This window comes from Lycium barbarum, chromosome 4 (genome assembly GCF_019175385.1).
Source record: "Lycium barbarum isolate Lr01 chromosome 4, ASM1917538v2, whole genome shotgun sequence".
Lineage (NCBI taxonomy): Eukaryota > Viridiplantae > Streptophyta > Magnoliopsida > Solanales > Solanaceae > Lycium > Lycium barbarum.
Genome location: NC_083340.1, coordinates 8273620 through 8290496, shown reverse-complemented (window position 1 = coordinate 8290496; position 16877 = coordinate 8273620). Strand labels below are relative to the sequence as shown.

At 31.9% G+C, this 16877-nt stretch overlaps 2 protein-coding genes across 2 annotated transcripts; one reads left to right on the top strand and one right to left on the bottom strand.

The window, feature by feature from the left end:
- Window positions 1-2908: 2908 nt before the first annotated feature.
- Window positions 2909-6968, bottom strand: LOC132635085 (autophagy-related protein 8f-like). The gene is made up of 6 exons (XM_060351312.1): window positions 6835-6968; window positions 6345-6385; window positions 6178-6233; window positions 4102-4154; window positions 3338-3456; window positions 2909-3237 (listed from the first exon to the last, which is right to left on the bottom strand). The coding sequence occupies exons 2-6, from the start codon at window positions 6379-6381 to the stop codon at window positions 3134-3136; spliced, it is 369 nt and encodes a 122-aa protein (XP_060207295.1). The 5' UTR covers window positions 6382-6385; window positions 6835-6968; the 3' UTR covers window positions 2909-3133.
- Window positions 6969-14422: 7454 nt separating this feature from the next.
- LOC132637123 (large ribosomal subunit protein eL6-like) lies at window positions 14423-14976 on the top strand. Its single transcript, XM_060354266.1, has 2 exons — window positions 14423-14431; window positions 14545-14976. The coding sequence occupies exons 1-2, from the start codon at window positions 14423-14425 to the stop codon at window positions 14974-14976; spliced, it is 441 nt and encodes a 146-aa protein (XP_060210249.1).
- Window positions 14977-16877: the final 1901 nt, after the last annotated feature.

Sequence of the window (16877 nt, the reverse complement as noted above, 5' to 3'; positions counted from 1 at the left end):
CCACATATCAATTAATTGAAAATTAAATATATTTAACCAAAAATTATAAGGATCCACCAAGATCAAAATTGTCAACTTACCTAACAACGTATCCGTCAAAGATCAGAGACGAAATAAAAGAAGCAAAAGATCAGTAGGCAAACTAACATATAAACATATGGGACCTCAAAGGGGAATGGGACTTTGGGACCTCAGGAAGAAGAAATTATGATTATGGGTAGACAAAGTGGCATGGCCATACCGCCATTGTTACCCAACACTCCATGACATGGGGGTCCCAAACATGCATGCCACGTAGCACGTAGTCCCATGTGCCCTAGTCATGTGAAAATAAACAATGGTCACTCTCTCCTTGTTTATCAGATCAAAGATATCAAATTTATGAGTTGACTCCAGTCCTTTTATGTGTTAGTGGTTCTAAATTCAGTATGAATTTATATATATTTAATAGATTTCATAAAAGTAAATATAAGGTTGTTGAAATGTGCGAGTGTCTCATCTAAAAGTTAACGAGTTATGCCTGCTCTGCTATTATATTGAAGTATGAGATCATTTCATATAAAAGTTTAACTGTTATAGAGAATACACTTTTATTTATTTAATTAAGTCTTTCAATAAGCTGGGTTTAGATCAAAACTACTGAGTTCGACCCATCCCCGAAAAGGTACGTCTAGCCATGCTCTCTTATACCTCCTTCTTTCTCCAACTACTGACTATTTTGGTGGATCAAAAGAAATCCCCATGGGAAAGCTAGCCCTTTTATTGCTCTTTGGGTAGTCTCTCTACTCAGGTTGTAGACTTGTAGCACGCAAAAAGACGGTAGTATTAATTCTTGTATATCTTAACAAGATATATAGTGAATATGATGTGTTCCTAATGTTGTTTTTTCCTGTTTAATTTGTTCGAACTTGATAGTAGACAAAAGTTGACATTAACCTTCCCCGTCTTTATCTTGCTTTGCCTAATAAAGAATCTCACTATTAGTCCTTTTGTGTGTCTATATATGTACGCATTGGGAGGGCGATTATTCCTATTAACTCATCGTACTCCAAACCGACACTGGTGAACAAGTGGAGTATATTAGGCCGCTTGGGATTGGAGAATTTTATTGACTCATTACTCATTCCATTTCAAACTCAATAAAATAGATCATAGATGGGGTAATTAAACTATATATGGTGGTCCTTATTTCGCACTTCCTATGATTAACCGGCATGAAATCCACCGTTAAATAGATCCTTATTCTGCATTCCCTTTAACTAGCCTGAAACACAAGAATAACTTAATTATTGATATATCTACTATACGAACATTAGCTTAAAATATCTCGATGGCTAAATATATAGTTAACGGGCATGTGTGGGTTAATAACATGGTGAATAAAATGATATGTTCCTAAACTTTGATTATTCATGCTTGTACATAACTGAAGTGGACAAAGGTTGACAGTAACCTTCTCTGTCTACTTCATGTTACTGCCTAAAAAATCTCACTACACCAAGATGCTAACTGAGAGGAGCTAAAATGTCGCCCACCCTTTAGTTTCTTGTAATTTACATTACATTGGATGCTGTGGAGATCTTCGCAAATTTTGCAAGCTATTGTATACACTTATAATAAAGTATTGGTAGAAGTGAATACATAAAAAGAATATGAATGTTGGGAAAGGGGTTACCTGCATAGTGCTTTCATAAACACAAATATCAGTTTTGCAAGATTATACGACGAAAGACGTGGACATGACCTTTGCAACAAAAACCTTGCGTTTACATTACAGTCATAGGTTCATTTTCCATTGCCAGAGAATTGGATATTTTAGTTTTAGTGAAGCAACAAAATGGTAGGCCATGATGCTGATTCCTTAGACAAATTTACTCCCCCTTAAGTCAACATCTTCGACCAGTTTGTCCATAAACTCGATATACTTCATAATCTCCCCAGCTCAATGACACCATACTTCTGGACACAAGATTTCCCACATGATTCTATGACTTGACTTTCTGAAAATAGGACTGAAGGCACTTTATCTCTATAAACATGCACTCAAAAGACCTCCTAAAACCCCCCGACAAAGCTATCAGATGTGTGCCTACCAATACCTGTCAAAGTCTTCGCCTTGCACGACGTCTCCTTCCATTTGACCAGCTATGGAAAAGAAAGAAGGGCACAACACTTTATTCTCTTCACCGCTCTTTGTTTACTCCTAGCCTTCCCGAACTCATACAAGGGACGACACTTTATTTTCTTCTACCTCTCTTTGTTTACTTCTGGCTTTCATAGGGGAATCATATCATGGAGAAAGCTCATTTTCATAAGCAACCTCTCGAGAGTTTAGGCCCTTCATTCGGTCTATGTTTGGACTGTTGTCGTACTCAAAGGCGAGGAGCTACAAAGGCGGATGCAGCAATCGGCCTGAGATGAGAGGGGAGGCAACTTGAAAGTTTAATTTGTCTTTGATGTATAATCAACTCCACTTGAAGGTTGACTTCATACAAAGAAACCTTTGTTTTGGTCATTCAAAGAATGATATGTTTGGAACTTCAGATAATGAAACTTCCCAGTAATTGAAAGTCTTTATGTTTTAAGCAACTGCTCATTTAAGAGGGAACATTAGTCCATATCTCAAAGGTCCTTGAGCGATCTTTGATGGAGAAATAAACTGTTTTACAAAATCAGCTGTTCTTTCGACACATCTGTGTAAGTTACTGAAAATATCTGGATGTAAATATACAATTGGTGCTGAAAAAATAGAACAAACACCCATTTCTCCATTCTCTTTCCACCTTATGGCAATAGTAAGCACAAATAATTACTAACAGAATGTTGAAATAGGAACACAATCAAGAATGAAATTAGGCATCTCAGTGTCGCCCTTATAAAGCCACAACTGAACCAGACACTAACACAATTTTTACGGAGATTGAATCCAGATGATTATTAACATCATATTCCACAAGACTGGAACACTTGTCTTTTTGAACTATACGTAAATATATGCTATACATGATTTTTGCCAATAAAACCCCGATAAGAGGGAGGAACGAGAGAAGATATTAAAAGAACGACCGAGAAGTGTGACGGGACAATAAACAAGGGAAATTTAAGCAATGAACGAATGTCACTGGCGTGAAAGCTACAGCTCGTCCAGGTCCCCGAATGTGTTTTCTCCACTGTAGGTAACGTAGAGGAATCCATCCTCATCCTTTTTCTCATCATAAATTGCAGACATGATTGCCCCTGCAAAACCAAACAGTGAGCTCACTTCATAGTAAAAAAGACAATTTTTTTGAATTGCTATGGCAACTTCCAAAAGCCAGATAGTACCGAGTAGATTTACCTGTTGGCGGTAGGACATTGTCAATAAATATGAAAATTGCCTTTTCTGCACTCAATTTGATTCTTTTGCGAATGACATAAACAAATTGCCCAACTGTCAAGTCAGCTGGCACAAGATACCTGTAATTTTGCCAATACAAAAACATGAGTCAAGTTTTGTGCTGGAGTCCCAAAACAAGATCGTAACAGAATATGCATTTGTTTGGTAATAAAGATAGTTGAGGCAACTCCAGTAGTGAGATGACAAAAACAGAGCTACTGAATATCTGAACCACTGGAAAATGGTAATCAACCGAAGCCACTTCAACACCGTGGGCCATATCGGCAGACTGGTGGAATTTTCAATAATAAAAGAAGGGTCGTATGCTTATCATGGTGTCCGGTTGGCAGGAGAGAACAGATGTACAAGGGAGGAAGAAAAGGGCGATATAGTCAAATTGAAGATGTTTGTAAATTTGGATCGTACAGCCTACAATTGAAGACAATGTTCATCTGAACATATCACATGAATGCCACCAAATATTAGCCAAATTCAGGTAGAAAAAACTAAATGTTTGGAACAAGGCAGCTTGGAAGCATGACCAAGTCAAAGAACAGGCGAACTGCCAGTCTGAATGGGAGACACCAAAGGAAAGGAGATATGAGAAATGAAGGAATCAGTGATAACATTTTCTGAGAGGTAACATTTTTCTCCATTGGCCAAAGCACAGCCGAACATAGACTAGTAACAAGAACAAGTTTATTTGTAGCTTGATCAGTACTTACTTTTTCTTATCGATGTTGGGAATATCACTTTTTTCAGCCTTTTCAACTATCACCTGCATATTACATAAAAACTGTGAGAAAGAAGCACTGAAGAATTCTGGATGGATTGGCACACACTACCAAGAAAATAAATAGTAAGCAGAAATTCTTGAGTTACAATTGGACACCACTCTTGGTCGACGCATATCCATTTTGAGTTCAGACCAGTCTCATCTATAATAATCATATAATTGGCACATAACACCAAAGTGAACAACTATTAAGCAACAATTCTTTGAATTACAAGTGGACACTGCCCACCATGGACCGTATCCAATTTGATTTGAGACAATTGACTACTATGATGATGATAAGGTATTCTGCAATGAACAAATTTTTAAGTATTGTTCAGTGAGGATTCATATATCCCAATTCCAACTTGCTTGGGATGGAGGCGTTGTTGCAGTAGTTGTTATTGTTCCTTGACCCACATGAAATGTATATGTACTTTCACACATGATGATTACAAAACTCCACAGATTAGAATTTTAAAGTAAGTGATTGACATGCTTTCTCCATTACTTTGAAGGTGACTTATTCAAAGTTGTTCATCATTATTTAAACCGCATAACAGCTACATACTTTTGTCATTAAGACTTTTGACTACATAATCTTACTACTTCGACTTTTGCAATTCTTACATCTCTTACTTTTGAAGTTTAGGTTTTGTCGAATGATCAACTCTACCCAGAATCGTTCATTCTTCTTTCAAATCATTGAAGGACATATCAAACTACTCAAGAATCTCATATGCAGTAAGATACCTTTACCCCATTCACACATTTAAAAAATCATACCCTTTTCAGCAAACAAGAAAGCCTCTTGGGTCTTCAATAGTTATAAAGCTGAGAGACAGAATGGATTGGGATTTGAAACAGAAAAGGCATTTTATGATTGACTTAGTTGTCAACTTGATACAGATGAAACCGCCAGTGACATTGTAATTCTGGAACTAGGAGTTCAGGCAAACAGAACTTATAGTAGTAAGGAGACTTGTTTACAGGAACGTGCTATTACCTCGATTGTTTTTATCAAACTCGAAAAGCATGTTTTAGTGCCTTCAGTGTAATATCCTTTTCTATTGTGCATTCAAGTATCAAATGAATATGGGGACATACGTGGCCAATAAATAGGAAACTCACCCATATTCTTCAAAAACTCCTTAGTCTGTTCGGTTTTGTGAGTTAGTTGTGTTATTAAGCGTACAGTGCCACTATTTCGGTTTTCGGTGCACCACATAAGAATACTGGTGTGCTCTCTTATGTAATTGAGATGGTAAGTTCTTTGAATTACTAGATATGTTCTATCGCAAGGCAATTTCCGTTTGGTAGTGAAACAAGGAAATTTCAAATTTAATCACATTATACCGGGTATGTTGTTTTAATACATCTCTTACCCATTATATCAGTAACTATTGTTTGGAAACATCAAATAACAGAGAAACTGCAAGTAAGAAGCAAGAAGAGGAAAGTCTGGGATTTTGAAGCTCCAATATGTAGCTTCCAAATTTATAATAGTTGAGTCCAAATTTGTTTAATATAATCTCACCATCATACATTCTTAGCTCCCGTTTGGCCATAGATTTGGTAACCTTTTTCCACAAAAAAAAAAAAAAAATTGAAAGCATTGTTTGTCCATGGAATTTGATCAGTTGTTGAAAAAAAAAATCAAAAACCAGTTTTTGGGTGAAATTTTTCTTCTCCTTACAAAACTTCAAAGTTTTTCCAAGTAAAATGCATGTCCAAACACAACTTCAAGTTCCAAAAAACTATTTTTCAACACAACTTCAAAAACTCTTATTTTCAAGTTTCACAAAATCTATGGCCAAACGCTAGCTTAACATCAGACAACTTGGTATTGTACCGATTAAGCCAATGACTCAAAGTCCATTCAGAAAAACACCCAAAGATCAAACAACAAATATTCATACTACAAGATAATAGTTCAAATTTCACAATAATCTTGCCAATGATATCAGTTAATCACATTGAAACTAGCAGTTACCAAATCCATTCACATAAAACTTATAATTCTCACCGGAATCCTATCCGAGTATTTTTCCCTGATCCTAGCAGCCTCAGCACATCTCTTCTCTGAACATCATCCAAAACATCACACAGTCAAAAAAATCACTAACACCCATAATTCTTTTTCAGAAAAAAAAAACATAACATAAAAAAAATAAAAAAATAAAAAAAACTAACCAAGATCATGCTCTTGCTTGAATGAGCTCTTAGCCATATTCCTGAACCAAATAGCCAAAAAAACACAATTATTATTGTCTTAATTAACATATTAACCACAATTGCTTTACATAACAATCAGCTACTTATTCTAAAACACAACTACAAGTAAGCATCTTTTTAACCTAAACTAATCAAACCCACAAAGAACTTTTAATTTTGCTGCTTTTAAAACAACCCCCATCAAGAAAATATTCATCAAAAAAATTAAACACAAAGAACTCTTTATATTACGTATAAAGTAAGCATCTTTTAACCTAAACTAATACAAAACTAATCAAACCAACTAAGAACTTTTAATTTTGCTACTTTAAAACAACCCCATCAAGAAAATATTCATCAAAAACTATCAAAAAAAAAAAAAAAAGAACCCAATTGATAAAGCATGAATCTTTAACTATTAGTACAAAAAGAAAATATAAATAACGATTGATATAAGTAAAGAACCAACCTTTGTTTTTTGTGATAAGAATGATCGTCAATAGAGAGAAAAAAAGATAAAGAATGAAGGTTGAGTAAATGATGACTTTGCTTTTTTGCTTTGTTTTAGGACTCTTTATTATTATGTACTAGTATAAATAATCATTATCCAAAACTCTTTTTATTTTAGTTGACACGGAACTATGGGGAAACTTTCTGTGTGAGCACTCATACGCTTCGTATTAAATTATTTATCATTTTAAGAGTAAAATACACAATTAATTATATTTTTCTATTTTAGTCTTAGCAAAATTCTGTCATTAATAGAGATAAATAGGGGAACATCAAAGTTAGTCAAATACTATTTCTAATTAACATTCTTAAGAAACGTGTAAAATAATAAAGCGATAGATAATTTAAAACTTTAACGAAGTGTTTCTTAGGTCAGTTATATTAGGCCTCTAGCCGAAAATTTTATATTATATTTTATTTTTACTATATTAGATGCATGAGTGGAGGTCACTTCGTTCACCTCCAAACTCATGTTTTTTTTTGTAAAGGTGGACTCCGCCACCTCCAAACTCATGAACAAAGAAGGCATTGGAAAAGTTGTCGCATATAATAAGCTTTTATTTTTTGTTTATTGAAGTTTTAAGGAATTTTGCAAGGCTTTTCATTAAAAAAATATTATCTTTAAAGGGCTCTTTATATACTTCATTTTCATTCAAATATGGATTAGTGGTAATTCAATGGTGGTAAAGTAAAGTCAATTAAGTTAATCTTTTCCTTTAAAACAATAAACACATGTTTACTAAAATTTTGAAATTTATCATTCCCTTATAATTGTAAAATGTAGGACAAGGTTATGGTTACTGGTTAGATTAAGTTTTGAAGTATGTTATGTGAATATATATGCTTAAAGATTGCCATAAATGAGAAATTAGTATAACTTAAATAGATATATAGTGGATAATTTTGATATTTATATTTGTACCTATGAGGAAAAAAAATTAGTTAGTGTTCGAATCAAATGTACCAAAACTCCTCATAGGAAAATTCGCTATGATGATATTAGTGTTTTCGAAAAGTTTAGCTTGTCTATAGGTTGTATATACTAAAAACCTCTTGGTGCTTAGAAAAAATGGAGACCCCACTTCTTTAATGTGTTCCATTCTTTTCGTTCATGAAATTTTTTCATTATCCTTTACATAAGAAACACTTACTCAATGACTTTATTCTAGGGAAATTTACCTTGTTTGCCCATGCGATCTAAATATTACTAGAAAAATATCTATTTAAAAAAAATACTACACTGCATACTTATGTAAATAAGATACTTACAAAATTCGGTAAGTATATCTAGTTGTATACCTTTAAGATGTGCAATTCATTATTTTGTGTACCATTAAATAGCTTGAATCAACTATTTCTATCATATTTTGTATACATAACTCTCCATTAAAGCCAAGCATCTCTGCTTTTTATTCTATAACACTATGTTATACAGTTTATTAAAGCATTAATGGCCCAGAAAAAATTATTTTAGTGTTTAAATAATAGGTGCAACTAAAGATTAGACACAAATTAAATTAAAGATTAGATACAAATTAAACTATATCCGAATTCGAAATGTTGAGCCAGTGCAAACCTCATTTAGTATTTTTATATTCGTTAGTCAATTTTTTCTTAATTGTTTGAACGACTATTATATCAACTTTCTTTGTTTTCTTTCCATCTGTATATTTTACTTTTGATAAAATTTCGAAACTTGAGTCAATGAGTTCTAATAATTATACAATCTCAAAGTCAAATTAACCTTTGAGCAAATCTTTTAATAATACAAATTTTATACGTCTAGATGCAAGGTACATAATGATATTTCCACTTTTAGCATAATGTCTTATCTAGCTTTTATGATTAATGGTCGAAAATCATTTTAGTCCTCTAACTTTACTTTAAAAATTAAATACCTCTCTCAATATTGAACAATCGACATTTTCATCCTCTTATCTCAACTTTCGATCATTGACCGGTAACTATACTAAAATGATTTTCACCCTATGATTAATTGTTCAAAAGTTTATATAATGTTTCAAATTTAGAAAGCTTCCTACTACAACTTTTATATTGTTTGTTTTATATCCAAGCATATTAAAAAACAATAGAGTAATTTAGACAAAAAGTGCAAATGAAGAAAACATTAACTGTTTGGTAAATTTATTTATTAACTAGTATATGTGTTGTACCCGTAGTAGCTTTCTTTGCATGTTAATTAGATTGTTTAACAGTTTATTATAACATTATTATTTTGGTCGGCAAGTACTTACCAAAAAATTCCAATGAGCTTTTCATGATTGAGTTACTTATTTTTAAGCGGTTTATTTGTTAATTAAATCCTAGTGTTCGACCTTTTCTACCCAATCAAGTTTAATTTTTTCCAATTATTCAATGGTCTTAATTCTTTCTTGATTGTTTTTTTTTTTTTTCTTTTTGTAATTTCATTATGATTGTGATAGATCCATTAACTAGGAATTTTGATGAGGCTTTATAACTAAATATAAGGACCACTTTGTAATGCGTGTAGACACAAGCAAACGACGTGTCCCATAGAACAAAAAGGATATACTTTTCGAATCCTCCAAGTGTACACCTTTCTTTGTCTTCTCTCTTCTTTTGAAAAAAGGACCAAAATCATCCATAATGTTTGGGTTTGGATCAAAATCATGCATATTCTTTCACATGGTGCACTAATAGTACATTATGTTTGCATAAGTGGTGCACTTTTAGTCACAATCCCAAATAAATTTAACGGAAAAGAACAAAAATGCCCCTGAACTTTTAGAAAAGGTATAAAAATACCCTTTATTCATCTATTTTGCTAAAACTACCCCTCAATTCAACTTTTTGGCTCATTTATTCCCCTTGACTAACGGACAACACTATTTTTTTAAAAAAAAAATAAAAATAAATTGCACATGACATTTTATTATTGAAAAATTGATTTATTCTTTTAAAAAGAAATTTGAAAAATCGTTATTCGTAGAATAAGGAAAAATAATTTTTCAACATCCATTTCTTTAAAAAAACAAATGTAGTAAGCCTTTTATATATATATATATATATATATAAAACAGAATTGGATTTTCATTAAAACATGTGGAATTTTTTTAAGTTTGGAAAAAAAAATTTAACGGGTGGAAACCCCTTTTTTTTTTTTTAGAAAATTCAATTTTTAAATCTGAAAAACTGATTGTTTTTTTAAGTAAAATGTGCAAAACTAATACTCCATAATTTTCTTCTAGATTTAAAAAAAGATAGTTTTCTGGTTTTTTTTTTAAACACAGTTTTTCCATAAAAAATTTAATTTTTTCAGATTTTTATAAAAATCCAATTTTTCACATTTTGAAAAGAAAAAAAATTAGTGTTGTCCGTTAGTCAAGGTTTTACTCGTTAAAAAAAAGTTGTCCAAATTTAAAAAAATTCCAAGGTTTCAGATTTCTTTTTAAAAGAATAAATTAATTTTTCAGTAATAAAATGTCATGTGCAATTTATTTTTATTTTTTTAAAAAAATTAGTGTTGTCCGTTAGTCAAGGGGAATAAATGAGCCAAAAAGTTGAATTGAGGGGTAGTTTTAGCAAAATAGATGAATAAAGGGTATTTTTATACCTTTTCTAAAAGTTCAGGGGCATTTTTGTTCTTTTCCGTTAAATTTATTTGGGATTGTGACTAAAAGTGCACCACTTATGCAAACATAATGTACTATTAGTGCACCATGTGAAAGAATATGTATGATTTTGATCCAAACCCAAACATTATGGATGATTTTGGTCCTTTTCTCCTCTTCTTTTTCCCACCGCAGCCCAACTATATTTGAATTCGCACCGCGTAGGGCTCCATTCAGGAGAGCGCTCTCTATTAAGAATCTTTTAATAATTAAAGCTCGAATTCGAGACCTCTGATTAAGGGAGATCTAACTCCATCCACTGTACCACATCATTTGATGGTTTTTTTGTCTTCTCCCATTTTCGCCTTGTGGAATTCGATGGTCTTGGATTACCCCGCTAATGTCGTGGTATGGTAGGATAGATAAAACTTATGTGTAATTAGTTAAAGTTTTAAATTAAAAATTACAATAAAATTTGATTATGAGCGTTTTTTATTTAAATAAATTTTAGCATTGTGAATTCGAAATAAACGAGCCCCAAAACAGATACCAAACACCCATGAAAATTAACTAAAAAGGAAAATCTTTTATTACTAATTCAGTGAAAAATATTTATCCGTACCTAGTTTAAAGAACTGAAAATTTTGTCGAAATATCCGTAAAAAAGCATTTTCGACGAGGACAAATAGTTACTCCATCAACAATTGTGCACACTAAATGGCATCTTAGTTTATCAACAACTAGACGGCCTATGCCCGTGCTGCGCACGGGCCCAACACTTTAGATTATAGTGCATCTATGTGTATGTAGTTGTCTTTGAATATTGATTATATATTTATATATATATATATATAGAGAGAGAGAGAGAGAGAGTATATATTATGTTTAAAACATGATTAATATAACATTGTAGTTTGTGCTACGTATCTAAAATTTTATTATATTAATGTTTGCTACGAATACAAAATCGGCAAATTTATTAATATTTTTTAAAAGAGAAGACTTGTTTAAAAGGAAACTATTTTTCTCTCTTTGAGATAAAACAATAGCAATATTTAAGCATACTTTCAATTTTAATTCGATTAATTTAAAGGTGTAAAATACTTATTATTTTTTATCAAATTTTGATTTGGATAATTCTAATTCAAATTATTAAATTAATTTTACATGTTTAAAACGAAACAAAGTAGAAATTGATTTTCTATTTAAATGAAGAAATGCTATTTTTTAATTTTTGGTAAATATTCTCGGTTTAGCTCATTTTACTTGTCATGTTGTCTTTTGCATTAAATTCTATCTTATTTTAAAATATAAATATTTTAAGTATATTTATTTTAGTGAACATAACAACTTGATTTTGTCAATATGGGATATTATGTTCAAAACACGATTAATATAACATTGTAGTTACTTTATTATATTAGTGTTTGCTATGAATACGCATGGTGTTTAATATGGGGCCCACATTTTTTTTTAACATTATTTGTTTTTTAAATATGGGATTGATTATTTTTTTCAATATTGCTTGATTTTGTTAATATGGGGTCCACTTTTTTTTCCCGTGAGTTTGGATATGGTGGGTTTCACTTTTTTTTTTTAATATGGGGCCCATAATTTGGGATTCACTTTTTTTTTTATATATATATATTGCTTGATTTTGTCAATATGGGATACTATGTTCAAAACACGATTAATATAACATTGTAATTTGTGCTTCGTATTTAAAACTTTATTATATTAGTGTTTGCTACGAATACGCACGGTGTTTAATATGGGGCCCACAATTTCTTCTTTTTTTTAATATTGCTTGATTTTGTTAATATGGGGTTCACTTTTTTTTCCCGTGAGTTTGGATGTGGTGGGTTCCACTTTTTTTTTTTAATACTGGATGGTGTTTAATATGGGGCCCACATTTTTTTTAATATTAGTTGTTTTTAATATATATGGGGCCCACAATTATTTTTTTTACAATTTTTTTTAATGGGCCTGTTTAATATGGGGCCCAATTTTATTTTTTTATATATACTATGTTCAAAACACGATTGATATAACATTGTAATTTGTGCTCCATCGGAAGAATCTACTGTAGCCATCTCTACCCACCTTTATGAATTCTAACCTCAACCAGCCATTATCTAAAACTTTATTATATTAGTGTTTGCTAAGAATACAAAGTCTGCATTTTTTTTTTGACATTGTTTATTTTTTTAATATGGGATACTATGTTTAAAACACGATTAATATAACATTGTAGTTTGTGCTCCGTATTTAAAACTTTATTATATTAGTGTTTGCTACGAATACGCATGATGTTTAATATGGGACCCACATTTTTTTTTTTAACATTGTTTGTTTTTTAAATATGGGATTCACTTTTTTTTTTCAATATTGCTTGATTTTGTTAATATGGAGTTCACTTTTTTTTTTCCCGTGAATTTGGATGTGGTGGGTTCCACCTTTTTTTTTTAATACTGGATGGTGTTTAATATGGGGCCCACAATTTTTATTTTTATTTTTTTACAATTTTTTTTTATGGGCCTGTTTAATATGGGACCCAAAATTTCTTTTTTTTAGGGGGGGGTCCACAACGGACAACGAAAAAGGAGCACCAACTGGTAGGGCTGCTTATCGGGCGGATTGGACGGATAATTACGCTTAACGGTTCGGCTTAACGGTTATCGACTTTTAAAAGTGCTAATCCGCTAGCCAACGAATAAAATATCGGTTGGTTCGGTATCGGATTAGCAATTATCGGACGGTTATCGGGCGGTGTATCGGTTAAATCTAAGAGAAAAATGAATGATAAAATCACATGTAGTCAAGGAAATTACCTGCCTTTAAAGTGACTCAAAATGTAATATTTTTACTTTATAGGTTATAAAGAAGATATTGATATCATCCAAAAAAAAGGGATAGGAATATAACCAAGAAGATTGAAATGTTGGATTCAATATTAGTAAAAATACCGTAGCAAGTAGCAACAATTTTCCAAGAAAATTAGCAAACTACGATATAGGCAAACAAAAAACAGGGAATGAACTATTTGATAGAAAACAATCAGGTTTCACAATTAACAGAAATAGACATACATATTTTAGGTTGAGGATTTAGCTTTAGGTTTACAAGTTACAATCACAATACATATTTTATTTGTTATGGCTAAGAATATAAATATGACAAATTCTTAACGGATTAACGGTTTACCCGATAAGAAAATTGAGTAATCCGCCCCCGCACCGATAAGCCGATAACTATAAAATCTTAATCCATTCCCCAACCGCTGATCCGATAACGCAATACCATTAAGCCAATTTTGCGGTTGGGTTATCGGTAGTGGTTCGGTTTTGAACAGCCCTACCAACTGGTGCTTCTTAATAGTAGTAATTCATTAAATGTGAAATTATTTCAGTGGTAAAAGAAAAAGGAGTTGAAAGAACTTATCCTAAGAACAATAAGTAATGGGCAATTTGTAGGATTGTCCTTCGCTGAGTGGTCTTTAATTTTTGTTCCTCAAATTGGTGGTCTATAACTTTTGTCATTTGCTAAAAATTTCTTGGTTTCGGGTTCGAACCTCCGCTCAATAAAAAATGTTTAAAAAATTCACAAGGTCGAATTTGGATTCGCAAGACAAAGTTTTGCCTTAAGGCAGAATTTAGCAAAGCTTTGCAGCAAAATTCTGCCTTGCGAATCAAACATCTGCCTTGCGATTTTTTTTTCACTGAGTTGGGGTTCGAACCCACAACCACAGGGTATTAGACCAAGGACAAAACTTAAAGACCACCAATTTGAAGGACAAAAATTAAAGACCACCCCAAATGAAAGTCAATCCGCGCAAAAAAAGGATAAGTAATTTTGGTGATATTAGTGGGCTTGTACTAAATTACTTCTCTGGACTTGTCTGTTCAAGATAGCCCAACAACTACACACCTGTTGATAAATGCAGCCCACAAATACATGGATACTGTTTGTGTAACTGGGCTAACGGGCTGATTTATTTGTCTCTATTTTTAAAAGTTGTACAAGTATAATGGAATGACAAAACATTAGGTTATCGTCTATCCTATACAAAAATTTAGACCATTACTACAGGTACAGTGTTGATTATTCTTGCTGGAAGATTTAAGGGAAAAAGAGTTGCGTTTTTGAAACAACTTAAATCTAGGTTGTTATTTGTTAATGGGCCTTTTAAGCTTAATGGAGTTTCATTAAGACGTGTTAATCAAGCTTATGTTATTGCTACTTCAACGAAAGTTGATGTTAGTGGGGTAAATGCTAAGAAGATTGATGATAAGTATTTTGCTAAACAAGCTAAGAAGAAGGGTGAAGGTGAGTTCTTTGAAGAGAAAAAACAGGAGAAGAACGTGCTTCCTCAGGAAAAAAAAGATGATCAAAAAATTGTTGATGTAGCATTGATCAAGGCTATTGAGGGTGTTCCCGATTTAAAGGATTATTTGTGTGCAAGGTTCTCAATCAAGTCAGGCATGAAACCTCATGAGCTAGTCTTTTAAGCCTAGAAAATTTCTATTATACTCTTGTTTGAGTTGATCTTAATATCTCTGTTTGTGTTTTTGAAAAATTTTAGTGGTTCTTACTAAAGATTTTGTTGATGAGAATCATTTTAATTAAATTATGCAATATGAGATTTTTCCCGACAAAAAAAAATGACTTAATCAAAAAAACAAAATAGAAGTTGATGTATAAACCTATCAGATCATAGATCTCAAGAATTCTGATTCTAGAGATTATTTAAATGTGAACTTATAAATCCTTCAAAGCGAAATAGGATATCAAGTGAAATTTCTTCTTCTTTTTTTATTTTATAAAAGAAGCTTATAAACCGAGAAAACGAACATCCTCTCCCACTAACAGGAGACTTTGACTATATGGTTTTCATTTGTCACAATCTAATTCTGGACAAGGTATACATACGCAACATATCATATAAACTTTCGACTAACTAGTTACTTTTAATATTATATTCGGAAAAATTAAATAATTGTTGATTATCATGGTTGAAGACTTAGCTGTGACACCACTATGGGTGGTTGTATGACTTTGATTGATCAATCATGGAATTCACTGTTTTGGGGACACTGTTTTTGGGATTTAACTTTCTCAGTGACTCCTATATCCTAAGGGAGAGTGGTTTTATTTAGGTAAATACCTACACCGTTTTCACATTAAATTAAAAAATATATATAATTGTAATAAATTAAAATATAAATACATATCATTTAATTATTTATTATTGTTAAGCGAGAAATTCGTGCGTATTAATTTTCTTTATATTCATAAATTTGACGTAAGGATAAAGTAAATGAAACATTTTAGCTTTTGGTATTTAATTGAATGTTTGTTTGACCACCAATGATTGTCAATCAAACATTACGGCTCGGCAATCTTTCGTAAATGCTTATCCATGTCCAATTTACTAGACAAATGAAAAGTGAATGTGCCACAAAAGTCTGGCTTAATAATTTATAGAGTTCTTTTATCAAAAAAAAAAGAGAGAGAGAGAGAGAGAGAGAAATTAAATGAGCGAATGTGTACACACAATTAATATATGCGTAAATTTTTACTATAATATCGTAAAAGATGATGCACCAATTATTACCATGTATACAGGGGCGGAGCTAGGTAGGTTCTAGGAGGTTCATCCGAACTTCTTCGGCGAAAAATTATAGTGCATATACAAAATTATAAAAAAAAATTATGTATATATAGTAGATGGTGAACCCCTTGGTTTCTTCATGTATTCACTTCTTCATATTTTTAAACCCTCTAGGTGAAAATCCTGGTCTCGCCACTGCATGTATATATTACAAATATTTTCTTATCGTTTGACAAAAACTACAACAGCAACAACAACAACTACAACTACAATAACGACAACAACAACAAGCCCAATATAATCTCACCATGTGGGGTCTGGGGAGGGTAGAGTGTATGCAGACCTAACCCCCACCTTGAAATGTAGGGCGGCTGTTTCCGAAAAACCCTCGGCTCAAGAGAGGAACTATGGACCTAAAGAAGATCAATAAGAAGCAACCTCATGGATATTTTAAACAATATTTCAGAGGTGTAGGGAATGTCAAATGTGGCACTAATATATACCAAATGTAATAAAAAGTAAATCAATGAACATATATAAAGAATAAAAGATAGATGTCGGAGAAAAAAGAATAATTTAATTATAGTAAACAAAAGAATGACAGTTATATAAAACGTCAATTTGACCTAGTGGCAAGACAATTTGTAGTAAGCAAAGTGAATTTTCTTGGTCACAAAGAGAGTAATCTGGTGTGGAAATGTTTCACTTTACAATTGCTCTCTTCTATTTTTTTCTTTTTTCTTTCTTTTATGGAACTTCATTGCTTTTTCTTATTGAATATTTTAAGAAATATGCATT